The sequence below is a fragment of the Myotis yumanensis genome, unplaced genomic scaffold (assembly GCF_028538775.1).
Source record: "Myotis yumanensis isolate MYYU_CA2020_CCGP unplaced genomic scaffold, mMyoYum1.0.hap1 SCAF_2, whole genome shotgun sequence".
Classification (NCBI taxonomy): domain Eukaryota; kingdom Metazoa; phylum Chordata; class Mammalia; order Chiroptera; family Vespertilionidae; genus Myotis; species Myotis yumanensis.
The window spans coordinates 117,281,572-117,295,888 of NW_027223753.1; the positions used below are offsets into that span (position 1 = coordinate 117,281,572).

General features: G+C 35.5%; 1 protein-coding gene across 2 annotated transcripts in view; it reads left to right on the forward strand.

Annotated features, from left to right (window-relative positions):
- The window catches only part of SAMSN1 (SAM domain, SH3 domain and nuclear localization signals 1), a 49,430-nt gene extending 35,726 nt beyond the window's left edge, over nucleotides 1-13,704 (forward strand). For both annotated transcript variants that reach the window (XM_070406001.1, XM_070406002.1), the window contains exons 7-8: nucleotides 1,840-1,990; nucleotides 12,929-13,704. In XM_070406001.1, coding sequence (XP_070262102.1) covers nucleotides 1,840-1,990; nucleotides 12,929-13,131 — 354 coding nt within the window. In that variant the 3' untranslated portion in view covers nucleotides 13,132-13,704. The remainder of the gene's footprint in view (nucleotides 1-1,839; nucleotides 1,991-12,928) is intronic.
- Nucleotides 13,705-14,317: the final 613 nt, after the last annotated feature.

Sequence of the window (14,317 nt, forward strand, 5' to 3'; positions counted from 1 at the left end):
TCTCATATATTAACAAAATATCTACCGTGTTAAATAGTGTATATATACAATATACCTAGCCTCACTCAATTTACTGTTTTGCAATCCATTTTAAAAGTTAACACAGTAGTACTTTGATACTTTTTGAAATTCATTAAGGCAATAGCTAATTGAACTTTCCTTAATTGTTTGTCCTGAATTATCTAGTTACAATCTTGTCTGTAGACACACTGCCTAGGTCTTCCTACATTACTACTGGTGCCCCAAATTGGGTGCTCCTTGGAAGAAGTACAAGTTTGAATCCTGCTTCCCTATTTGTTTTTATCATGACCTATGAGAAAACCAAGGTCTAAGGAAGTGAAATAACTTAGTCATGAACCCTCAGTTAGTTGGTTATATCAGAATGGGAATTTCTGTTTTCTCTGTCCTAATTCGGTGTTCCTTCTAGGATATTTTTAAAAGAATTGCTACTGTTTTTTTTGTTGTTGTTTGTTTGTTTGTGGGGTTTTTTTAACATTAAAGGGCTAGTAATAAGCTTTTTCTGATTACCTAAAACTTTCATACTTCCTCTTATTCGATTTTAATAACTAAATAAGGATATTGAAATAATAACCAAATAAAATGGGAGGAATTTTTGAGAAAGTTGAAAAGCATTAAACTTCACTTTGAATTTTTATGCTGTTAGAACAGAGGTTACATAAATAAAATACAGATTTTGAAATCAAAAGCCCAGGAATTTTAAACTAGTATATCTTGGTACAAATGATGGACAAGATATATGTGCTGAGGAAAGGAAACAATACTTTTTCCAACCACAGTACTTTTGTAAAGCTTAATAAAACTTTTAATTAAATAGAAAGCCTTGGATTCCTTCGGTTTATAACCAAAATCCTAAGTCCACTTTTACATATATATATATATATATATATATATATATATATATATATATTTCAGAGAGGAAGGGAAAGGAAGAGAGAGACAGAAACATCAATGATGAGAGAGAATCAGCTGTTTCCTGCACACCCTCCAGTGGGGATCAAGCCTGCAACTTGGGCCTCACGCCCCCCACCCACCAGAACAGAACCTGGGACCCTTCAGTTGTCAGGCTGACACTCTAACCAGCTAGGGCCTAAGTCCACTTTTAAATTGCATCTATTTCAAATTTATTTTTACCCTACCCCAAGAAATTAATGAGGGTAGCTGTTTTTTGCAATCAAGCAAATAAGAGATGTAGATTCAAAAATATTACTTTAATATATTCTATTAAAAGCACTTTGTTGCCCTAACCGGTTTGGCTCAGTGGATAGAGCATTAGCCTGCAGACTGAAGGGTCCCAGGTTCGATTCTGGTCAAGGGCATGTACCTTGGTTGCAGGCACATCCCCAGTAAGGGGGTGTGCAGGAGGCAGCTGATCGATGTTTCTCTCTCATTGATGTTTCTAACTCTCTATCCCTCTCCCTTCCTCTCTGTAAAAAATCAATAAAATATATTTTTTTAAAAAAGCACTTTGTTTATAAACTTAAGGCACTCTAGTTTTGTCAATTTAGCAATTTGAGAAGTGAAAAAGTGCCAAATAGGATGACTGATCCAGCTATTTAATTGATCCATTATCTAGCATTGTATAGCGTAAGGTAATTATTTCTTCTCTATGTTTGTCCTTCCAGAATGTCAGAATTATACCTCCAACTCTTTTAAATGCCCTAGAGTTTATATGTGGAAAACTAGTACAAGTAAAATAAAGTTAAGCAAAAGTTTTATTGGCTTCCATAAGCATTTCTACACTTTCTATAAATCTACAGAGAATTAAAAGTATTTAAATCCAACTAACTCATATTATACATAATTTTTTCTCCCACACAGGAATACTCATCAACACTTTTGCTCAATGGTTATGAGACCCTAGAAGATTTAAAGGATATAAAAGAGAGTCATCTCATTGAATTAAACATTAAAAACCCAGAAGACCGGAAGAGGTTACTATCAGCTGCTGAAAATCTCCTTGATGAAGAAAGTAAGTTTCCACACCTAGTTTTCTCCCTAGCTGATAATAACAGTTTAATGTAAATAGTGAAATCATTAAAAACAAAGGCCCAATTTAATTTGAATCATATAAAGCATTCTTTCCCATAAAATAAGTGTATTCTTATACATTTGTAAACAACAACTCTGATCAAATATACAATTAGAAAGAGGTCTTTTTTTTTCCTTTTGGACTCAGAAAATGATAGGTCTTTTCTGGGTCCCTCATTTAGATTCTGCAGTTATTAATTTACATGCAAGTGCATGTCTGCATTCCCAAAGGCTGGAGCAGATAGAGGCAAACATTTAGTGGCAGCATGAGCCATTAGTGAGAAATGTCATAAGCAACTCCTGTAGAACAGCCCAGAGCTTGGCTCCAAACTAACAAACCTTCATGCCACACAAGATTCATTTTATTACCATATAGTCGCATCTTGTATGTGTTTATACTGTTCTTTCAACATGTTAAAATAGCTTGCAAAAATATTCAGCACTCCATGGTATTATCTGAGATGGCTCTGGGTGTTTGTGAGTATAAACTGAAGATGGAGGAATATATGCAGATTTACTTGTGCCAGAATACTGGCTATACCAACTGGGTTTGTAGAGGTAGGTTATCTTTTGCTTTTACAATCGCTCAGTCTGAACACTCTTCTTACTAAATCTGGTCAGGCTCCCAGAACCCTGAGTTCAGAACATGCCAAGCTCTGCAAGGAATATTTTGTTAGAAAAAAGGAAAGAAGTACCTAATTTTAAAGATGAAGAATAACTTAGATCATCTAATCCAATCTTCTCTTGCAAAAGTAATAATAATAATAAGCATTAACTACTTCTTTAACATGTTCTGAGTACAATTTTGAGCCAGGTTCTTCACATTTATTGCCTTCTGCAATGTTCTCCATAACTCTGTGAGTAAGATAGTACTGCCCCCATTTTATAATGAGAAATTGAGAAGATAAGGAACTTGTCCAAGCTCACATACCTAGCAAATTGGAAAACTAGGACCAGTGTTTGTGATGCAGTGCTGTACTTTCTAACACTACAAATGACAGCCCAGAGTAAGGAGGAAAGGTGCACTTAGGACCCAGGCCTCCTGGCTGTCCCTTCGTGGGCTTCCCTACATCCTCTCTCTTATATCCCCCCAAATGGGCATATTTGCACAGCACATATTTATAAATACTGGCCTGTTATCTAAAAGGAATTCATTTTTTTAAGAAATTGTACCTTTACTTTTTTTTTACTTGCTGTCTTGAGTTTGCATAGATCTTCATCCTTTTCAAAAAGCTTTCAAATGCATGACTAATTTGAAACCTGCAGAATTGATTTCACTCTTAGGCCTATGTGCTTATGTGCATTCTTTGAAGTTGTGGAAGCTAGGAGATGCAAAGAGAGGGGATAGGGTCACAGGGGCAGACAAAGATCAAACTTAAGTAGCCAGTGTACTCAACAGTCCAAGCCCAAACAGAACTGATCAGCTTAAATTGATGTAGCAGTATCTTTCATGTAAATGAGGCAGTTTTTTGTCACATCTTGTCATTTTAAAATATGTCTCCTCTGTAAGCAATGTTAGGCTAAGAAACAGATTCTGTAGATTTTTTATAATTGATAATGTTCAATATCATTGTCAATACTCTTCAAACTAATTTGACATTGAAGTAGAGGGAAGGAGAAGACAGTATTTTTTGGACACTTGCACAAAACTGCTTTTCTTCTACAATGCCATCCATGTAGGTATTTTGTCAATTTTGCAGATAAGAAAATATTTCAGAGATGAACTTCAAAGAGGCCGGACAGCTAGATAAGTAGCAGAGCTAGGGTTTCAATCAAAGGCAGTATGCTATAAAAACCCACATTTTTCCTTCCACATAGGCAAATTGATAAGTATGAAAACAACAAGGAATATTTAAAAACTTAAAATTACTACTACTTTCCAATTTTTTCAGCAGCTTAAGTTCAGTTTTCTATCTCAAAAAGTGGAAGCTAGTATTTAGATGAGAATGGAAACCTTATAACAGCCTGACTCCCTGAAAGGTGGGAGCTGCTGTGGTTGCACTGCAACAAGATTTGTGAATGGAAGGGGCCTGAGAGGCCCCAATTATCCGGCTTTCAGCTGTAGAGCAGTTTTCAGCGAGGACCCACAGAGGGAAGATCAGCCCAGTACCAAATGCTTGAGCCACTTGCAGTGTCCACTTGCAATTTTTCATTCCAACTCCCTTATCACCCATCTACTTTCTCTGTTAACAACAAAAAACATATGATGATTTATCTTACCCAAATTCTTCCTTTGTAACATGAAGGAAGTAAAACTAGAGTAGGTGTCTTTCTCAAGGTCATGTATCTAGAACTCATCTACTAAATCCAGATATTAGAAACACATACTGCTATACCCTGATCTCTGAAAACAAAGCACAATATCTCCAAAGCATGATGTGAAATGCAATGTTTGCTATAAAAAAAGTACAAATCCTCCAAATTATTTCCCTTGTAAAACTTTGGAAAATGGTACTTGAAGGTCACTAGAAGTTGATCATTTAATAATAGCCAGTAATGTACAAACATACATACACTGAGCCCAATTCTGGGAGATGAAAAATGGAAAAAATGCAGATTCAACTAGTGTTTGTTGTAAACACACAGCACAGGGATTTTTCTTATTTTAATCTTACGGTCAAAAGTACTATTAGAATATACATGTCAAAAAGATGCATATTGCATATTAGGCTATACTGACTGAAAGCTATTTATCTTACATGAAACTTCTTTGCTCAAGAAATAAAGAAGAATGACTTCTATTTGTTGATAAGATGTTGAGTTCTGATGATTCGGCACCATGCTGCTATATGCTTATTTTTATCTATTCTCTACTCTGTGAATCATATCTCCTACAACCATGCTAAAGATTAAATGTACAACCTTCATGTACCTTCAGTGATAAAGACCTTGAATATATGGTTTTAATAAAACTAAGACAAATACATGTCACAGGTTAAAAATAGTTAGCTTTTTGTATGTGTGTAGAAGAATGGGGTATGCAAATTTGCCAGGATTTTATGTATGTATTTTATTCTGATCATTGAATAATGTCGGTTTGGGAACGTCAATAAATTTCTAGTTTAGAGCTTTGTTCTTTCTTAGGTTGGGAATTGGAATGTTTTGCTTTGCTAACCATTCAATATAAAAACTGAGCAGAGTGGGCACCTATTTTGAGGACGAGAATAAAAACTTTGAGATAATGTAGAAAGACCACAGTCTCATGTGAGCCTTTAACATATCTAAAGAAACCAAGAGAATGGGGGTTGGGGCAGGAACAAAAACAGAAAACTAACACTTAAAGCAAGCACTTTTCCTTTTCTCTTTAGGCCAAAAGAGATAGCATTGTACCCTCTTTGACTTTGAAGATGTAAACAAAATTAAACTTTGTAGATTACTGCTTGACAGGAGGTAGAGATGCTTCTCCATCAGGCTGATGGAAGAGCTGGCAAGTGGTGCTAGACTGATCACAGGGTTACCTCTGGAGGAGAACAATTCGGGCTCTGCAGTCCCAGCAAGGCTGGCACAGGGATATTCTGAACTCACTCCTGTGCTGCATTAGAACTGAGCAGATCAGGTCACGGGCTCTCAGCTGGGAATCCAGACCAGGTTAGAAGGAGAAGAAAAATCGGGGTTAGACGGCTCTTAAAGGAGCAAAAGATCAGAATCTGTTTATTTTGTGCACATTAGGGTTTCTCTATTCATCATCTGAATTTTAAAATGGTCTGTTCACTTAGAATAAATATTCCCAGCAAGTAAAAAAGAGTAAAGAATATATGTGTGTGAGTGTTTGTGTGTGCATTGTTCCCTAAAGACAGCCTTCAAGACCCCTTTGCCTTGCTGAGAAATGTCTCTTTAAAATAAGTTAATTGTTGTTAATAGTAAATATTTTCTCTTTATTCTGAACTTATTATTTTCTCACATTTAGAAACACTTTGATGTGTCTTAAAAGTGTGTCTATGAGAATGTGTACTGTTGTCCTGGGGGGAAATGGGTGATGGAAATATCTTGTCTTCCCTTTAGCACAGGGATAATTAAATTTTAAAATAAAAAACAACAACTTAGTAACTGAATAAACAAACTGTATCAGCATCTGTGTATATTGTAGATACCTGCAAACTTTATTTGTAGTGCTCAGTGAGGAGGAAGGGGGAAGGGTGGATTGTGTGACAGGCTGTTGGCACCAGCTGTGGTCACAGCAGCCCTCATTGCTCAACTATCCCCAGTTGTGCCTTCCTGTCTGCCTACCTGCCCAAAATGATGCAGGGCAAATGGTAAGGCCCAGCCAGGAGCCTGGAACATGAGCTGCCAGCAGGGGAGACTTGTAGTTATGCCAAGGAGCAGTCCAGCAGTTGGCCTGATAGCGTGCCAGGGCAGGCTGGTGCTCTAGCCCCTGACATGTGTACCTGGTGTTTCCAACCCTCTTGCCATATGATTTCAATCTAGAGTCAAGAAACATACATACAACTTAAAAAAATAAGATATGCTAACCATCCATATATACAGAGTAGAGCAGGCATGTAGGCATTTTCCTATTCTGTGTTTATAAATATGCTTTTCATATTTGTTTCTAGTCATAGCTATTTGGCCTTATATTAATTTTGACAATTTAATTTCTTCAGATTTGGGGAGGGGGTTTATTCCTAAGATTTAATTTATAATTTATAATAGATGCCATGTTTTATGTAATACAATAAACACAAATCAGTCAAATGAAATATAAACATTTATACTCTTCTACCAGAGAACAATTCTGAGAGAAGGGAGTTCATAAGATTTCATGTCAGTCACCTAGGAAACTTGTACTGCCTGTGCGTGCAGGGCACTCCTGTTCTTGTTAGATTGCACTGTGATTGTGTGCTGGGCATGACTTTGTGATGATTACCCTGGCCAAACAAGACTGAATCCTCTGTTACCATGTGCCTTCCCGATGTCCCCAATTCTGTGCTTGCATTAAGAGGATTGTTAACAATGCCTGTAGAATTAATAAATGTTGAGTGCAGGAGTAAAGAGATCTTCAAATAGTAAGCAAGACTTTTTTTGGTTATAATACTTAAAGTCCCCCACAACCCCACAGCATACATAAAAGTTTTTGTAACAGGCAGGAAAGAGTTGGTGTGCATTGTCAAGATTTGTTTTATGCATGTGTTAACCATGTGTGCATGTGTCCATGATAAAATGTAAATGAGTACTTTCTAGAGGGCAATAATGTAAAACCTATCAAAGTTTAAAATGTGCATACTTTTATTTTATACCCAGGAATTCAGTTCTAGGAGTTTGTTTGGTTAATTTAACCTCAACATACAAATACATAAAATACTAATTAAACTACTACTAGTTTTAGTTTAAAACTAAAATAAACTTCCATCATTAATTCTTTTAAATAAATTAAGATATATACAAACAATAAAGCAGTATGAAGATGTTAAGAGAATAAAATGCATACTGACATAAAAAGATGATTAAAGCATATTGAATTGTAAAAGTGATTTCTGGATCAGAAATATGCAGGACATTCATGTTTGTGTGAAATAATAATAACTTTTAAAACAAAGAAATTAGGTTAATTTTTACCATATCAAGTAAATAGGATTAATTTAACCTATAAGAAATATAAACTTGATTTCCCAAAGTCCCAAATTAAGCAATATAAAATTATAGTTTTTAAAATTACTTGATCATTATCAAAATAATCAGTCCAATATGGGTGTGCATGCTGGGCACTGTGGCAGCCGAGTGGTGCCGCCCGAGTTGGTGCCCAGTGATTGTGATCTTGAGTGAGTGTCCCTCTAGGTTCTTACTGAAGCAGTCAGCACAGTGCAAGTGGAGGCTGCTGTGGATGTGAGTGAAAACATTTCCTTTTCTGCACACATGTCGATAGAGGGTAGACTATGATGCTGGGCTAAAAAGAAATATGTGCAAACAAAAGGAGAGTCACTTCAGCTCCATATTCTCTCATAGCTTCAGAAAAACAACAGAAACTGGTTGGTTGTTCATAAAGGGATTCCTGTTTTTCATTTGTTCTTGATTTTTCAAAGGGCATGTTAATATTCAAATGAAATGAATACCAAATATTCATTATAATTAAAAAATTAAAGTGTTTAAGTGATTTAAGGATGTGCTTAAGATGAAATTGAAATTACTAAGAGTTGTGCCATTTGTCTACTGAATATTCCTCCCTGGACACCACCACCTCTGGCCAGATAAACACAGCTATAGTTACCTGGAGAATGACTGAGTTTTGGTGTGAATCACTCAAGTGTGACTACAACATGAGGTTGAGGTTTGGAGCCACCCTAAGATGCATATCCCTGTTTTCCTCTTTAGAGATGGCACCAGGAGAGAGAATTCAGAGCTGAATTCAACAAAATTCCTTATTTGATCTTCTTTAGTTCATATTTCCTTTAATTAATCTAAAAATCACATTCTTTTTATTTAAAAAAATGTTTATTGGTTACTTTTGTTGGCCAGGCATCTTCCTATGTTCTCTAGATCACGTTATTTCATAGTACTTGCCCCAAAGAACTAGAGGCTTCAGACCTAAGGCAAACAACAAAGTAAAGTCAGTATCTAAATATTTGCATAAGAAACCTGGAAAGTCAAACAAAAATTGCATTTTTAGTGAATCCTTAACTTTCTCAATGTGAATATTGGACAGATTTCTTTCCTTAAGGTTTGAAAACTTTTTACCATAATTAGGACCTAGTTTGATTTCCTTAAAGTTTTCTTCACTTCTAGTATAATTGAGATGCCTATACTTAATTAATTAAATGTCACAACTCTGATATAATTATTTCATGAATAATTGTATTATCTGTCATTTGTTTTAATCACCATGCTGCTTTGTATCCCCATTGATGACTATCTTAAAATATTGATGAGGATAAAATATTTTAATATTCAAATTAGTACCTCATGACAAAATATTATCTAAATATTTTTTTCTTATAATTATGTTTTCCTTTTTATTACATAGAGTACAGAACAGTTTGGAGATGTTTCCCTGACTTCCTATTATACCTGCTGTTAGCTGAAAGCAAAAAGGACATCTTTTTCAAATTATTTAATAATTTCCAATATACTCAGATTTGAAAATGTATAGCCTTTAGAATGTTTGAAAACCATTCAGGGGCTTTATAGTAAAAATGTATCATTTTAATTTTTATTAAAACTAGAGGCCCAATGCACAAAATTCGTGCAAGAGTAGGCCTTCCTTCCTCCGGCTGCTGGCACTAGCTTCCCTCTGGCACCCAGGCTTCCCTCCGGCCGCCAGCAGGCACCAAGGACCTGGGCTTCCCTTGCAGCCCCGGCTTCATCAGGAAGGTCATCTGGTCTAATTAGCATATTATGCTTTTATTATTATAGATAGAATATAAAACACTGTAGATGATCTGAGGAGGATAGAGGAAATATATCTAAAACTTTAATTCTTTCATTTGTAAATTATATGCATATGTCTATGTGTTTATATAACGTTTATAACAGAATACATAAATTAGAAATACTGAAATAAAGTATTAGAAATAAATTAACAAGTCACAAACATTTTGGTATGAAACAGATGCACTCAGACATCCTATGGCAAGGGTGTAATTTTGGAAGCAAACTGTTTCTTATTCCAATGTTACTTGCCTGGTTAGCTCAGATGATTGGACCATAGGACAAAACTGATGAAGGTTATAGTTTCAATTTGTAGGTAGGTCAGTTACAGCTTTACACTGTTTCACGGTCACATGGAGGGGCTAAATGACTTAGAAAGGAAATGTGGGTGCAGTACTGTGAATTCATCCCCTCTGCTGGGAAAACCACCCACAGCTCCAGTGCTAGGTTTGTGCCAATCCCAAAGTCATTAGTGTCAGGATGGAAAAAAAAAGAAAAAAGAAAAACCAAAGAGGAAATCCTGACCCTCACAATACAAAAATTTAATGCTATGTAGCTCTCATTTCCATAATATAATATAATGACCTGCCTTTTCTTTTTATAGTTATAGTTGAGGGGCTCCAGCTGATCACCTGCCTGAAATTATTGCAGGCCTGGTGGGAAGCATTTGAGGAAGCATAGTCATGTTTTCATTTCACTAGGAAATCATTTAGCAAATTACTGCTGTTCTGTAAATTACTGTGCTGCATGACTTTCATACTGAGAAACTATTTCCTTTTTCTATAAAAATTGCAGATAAAAGATTACCACAATAAATAATATGTATTTAAAATAAACCAATTTCTAGAATTTAGAGAATGTGACACACCGTTTCTCATATGGGAATATAAACAAATACATTTTTATTACTAATATTAAAAATATATCCTCTGTTAAAGTCAGATTTTCACTTATTTTGTTTGTTTCCCTTTGAGATGATACATAAAGGTTTCTGAGGGTAAAATAACAAGCTAAGTACTTATTTTTAAAGGAAAATAGCTAATTTTGGAAATCATAGTACTTTAAGCCTAAGTTTTATCTTTAAGAGAACCCCACAGTCAGTAATCAACCTAAATAGAACGTGGTATTGAGAGCAGTTTTTATTGTGTCAAGCCCTGTATAGATGTCAGTCTGAAGGGAAGTAACTCAGTAATTTTAATTTTGCGATGAAGTGATAGGCTCTAATATAATCTAGGGAAATAGCCTCACAACCATTCTAAGAGGATCACATTCTAAATATGGTGATCATTGCTGATGTGGCAGAAAGCTCACACCAGACCTCGTTCCTCTGGTCTTTTCCAGAGACACTCGGATCGTGGAATTCAGACCTGGCTCATCCACTTCAGTGGCAATAACGATAGACAAGCAGAGGCAGGGAGACATCTCTTCCTCAGAGAATGAGGTTCCACTTTCAGACCTGCTTTTTCACACACAAAAAAAGGGGGCTTGGAAACAAAAGTGAAACAGAGTCTCATAAAGACTAAGTAGATTTTCCCAAACTTAAAGGTTGTTAAGACTAATAAAGAAAAAATGCTTCATGGTAGCTAAAATTTTAAAATAATTATAATAGGTGCATATTGAAATTAAAGCTCCTTATACCTAGAACCAGCTATAACATCACTGGATTTAAATATCTGATAATTGAATCTGTAATTAAAGTTGTGGCAAACCTGGAAAAAATTCAGAAAATGACATAAATTTGGTTTCATTGTTGCAAATAAAACCTTGGAGGAAAAAGTTAAAAGGGCTGTTATGATTCATTTTGAAGATGAGTATAGTTAAGAAATGATTTTTATTATTTTTTCAGACTTTCTCAATCTGTGTTCCTCATCTAAACTATAGAATACTGAAAATAATTTAAGTGACTTTTCAACTCCTCCATGGATCGGACATAACTAGTATTATTCTAGATACATTGAAGAGAAGTTTACCCATTACATATAAGGCTGCCTTAGGGCGCCAGGGCTCAATTCTCTCTTACAATGGAGGTTGATAACAAGTGGATACACAGTGAACCATAAGCTAATGTCAGCAAGATATCTATAGCCTAAAAAATGCATTTATAAAGCAGATGTGTAGATTAGAATAAAGGGTGAATTTCTTAAAGATAAATTACTTAGCATTATATGAGTCTATCGAGGAAAATTACACAATATCCTTCTCCCAAAGATTTTGAAGGTGGGATTTATAGTTCTTCTGGCAAGAATGGAAGGAAGTATGTAGCATCTGAAGGCAGAGGTCTTGAAAAGTATGCTTTGTTCTTCCAGTTTGGGCTACTCAAATGTTGACAATGGGGGAGCCCTGAGGTTAGAAGGGGGAAGAACGGAACATGCTATGGGCTAAGAGCATCGCCTCTGTGAGGAACTCACTGTAATAATGCAGAGAATTACCCGTTCACTGGTGCAAAGAAAGGGAAAGAAACAATCCTCACAGTAACAGAAAGAATACTGATGCTGAAGAATTCTTGAGAAAAAGTAAATCTTTATAGGGCTACTTAGGTTCTTTAGAAATACCTTTTGTTACATCTCTAATATTAATTTTTTTCTAACATATAATTCCAGTTGAATCTAGAATACAGATTTGATGACACATTACCAATATGAACATAAACAATTGTTATTCAGAACTACAAAGATATGGAAGACAAACTAAATAAAGCAGACTCGATGGTGGTAGCTTACTACCTAAAGCAACCTGATTTCTATGTCTATTTTTTAATGAATGCACACATAGGAAAATCCTGAATACTCTGTTCTTTTATTAGTATTTTTTTAATTACATTCAATATTATTTTGTTCAAGTTTCAGGTGTACATCATAGTGGTTAGATAATCATATACTATACAAAGTGTCCCCCTGATATTTCCGGTACCCATCTTGCAGCATACATAGTTATCACATCATTGACTATATTTTCCATGCTGTATTTTACATCCCCATGAATATTTTTGAATACTGTATGTTTTATGAGTTAAATTCTAAGTAACTGAAGTCCCACTTTATTGTCCATAGTGATCTTTTATTCATTAATCTGCATTATCATGATTCAAAATCGCTCACGAAGATCACTATTAATGTGGACTCTACATTTAAACTTCGCAAATGACTTTTTCTAATGTTACTTTAAGGAGTATTTGGACAAGGAGTCAGTCACACTGTGGATACAATCTGCTTTCTTTGGCAACATTAATGTAAAATGCGAGTCCATATTGGTCTTTGCTTATGCAGGCAGTTCGCAAGAATTCCATGACATTGCAGGAGAGCAACAGTGGTTTGCTCACTTTGTCTTCTAAGAAAACAGTGGTTTGAATATTTGAGTGTAAATACCTTTTTTATAATAAACAAACATATCATTTACTTACAGAAGTTCCCATTGTAATGAAGTCCAGGTTGGAACAGTTAAAATAGCTCAAAGATGAATGAGTACATGAATAAAACTTTTCTTAGATCTGCGTAACAGCTGCCCTCTTTTCCATTTACAGCTATTCAAGAACAAGAAAATGAATCTGTGCCCCGATCCTTAAGCCCAGACATCTCCTTAAATAAGTCACAGCTAGATGACTGTCCAAGGGACTCTGGTTGTTACATCTCATCGGAAAATTCTGATAATAGCAAAGAAGACCTGGAATCTGAAAATCTGTCTGACATGGTACAGAAGATGACTATCGCAGAAACAAGTGACTGAACACATTCTCAACTCTATACCCACATCTGCATCCCGTGTAACTCTTCCAGAGCTAAAAGGCCAAATAGGAAAGAAAGAGAGTATTTGAAAATAACAATCTAAAGTTAAGATGTTTTATTCTGAATTATTTTACATAAAAGTTTATATCTCTAACATTTCTAATTACTGTAAATAATATGTATATTTATTATTTTAAATGCTACATGTTAATATTTCACATGAGAGTATTAGAAAAGGTGTAATATAAGTCTTTAGTATGTGTGACATAAGTTTTATTTTGCAAGTGCAAAATGATAAATTCTGCAAAATCCCATTTCTTCATACCTGCCAGTTTTGAATTTGTGTCTATTACTCCAGCAGTGGAGCCTGTGTCTGTTTAACCAATTACCCAAGCAGTATTTACACTCATTTTTATACCTACTATAAAGTACAAGTTAATATTGGAGACATTTGATCCACAGTGTTTTCATTGTTTTTTGTTGATTTCTTCACTGTTACATGGTATAAAAGTATAGACAATATACTGTTAGTTCTGATTTAGTGAAATAAATTGTAATAATTGCACAGATGTTTCACCTTTAAGTGTAAATACTTTAAATTTTGAAATGTCCTAATTTTAAAAATAAAATGAACTATGTGCATTTGGTATTTTCCAGATTAGTGTTACTTTCATATTAGGCATTTTCATATTAGACATTCAGACAAAATATCTCCTACCAGACAAGGTTTTATAGTCAGTCCTCACTATATATATCTTATATAATAAAAGCTTAATATGTTAAATGTCTGGTCATCCAGTCATCCGTTCAACCAATCAAAGCGTAATATGCTAATGATATGCTAAGGCCGCTCTACCGCTCTCTATGATGTACATTGACCACTAGGGGGCAGACGCTCAGACCAGTAGGTTAGCTTGCTGCTGGGGTCTGGCCAATCGGGACTGAATGAGATGGGCCGGACATGCCCTAGAGCCCTCCCTCAGTCCCTCCCCTGCTGGCCAACCTCTCGCATCCCTCCCTGGCCCTGATTGTGCACTAGTGGGATCCCTCAGCCTGGTCTGTGCCCCCTCACAATCCAGAACCCCTTGGGGGATGTGAGAGAGCTGGTTTTGGCCCAATCCCTCAGGCCAGGCTGAGGGACCCCACTGGTGCACGAATTCATGCACTCAGCCTCTAGTATATATAAT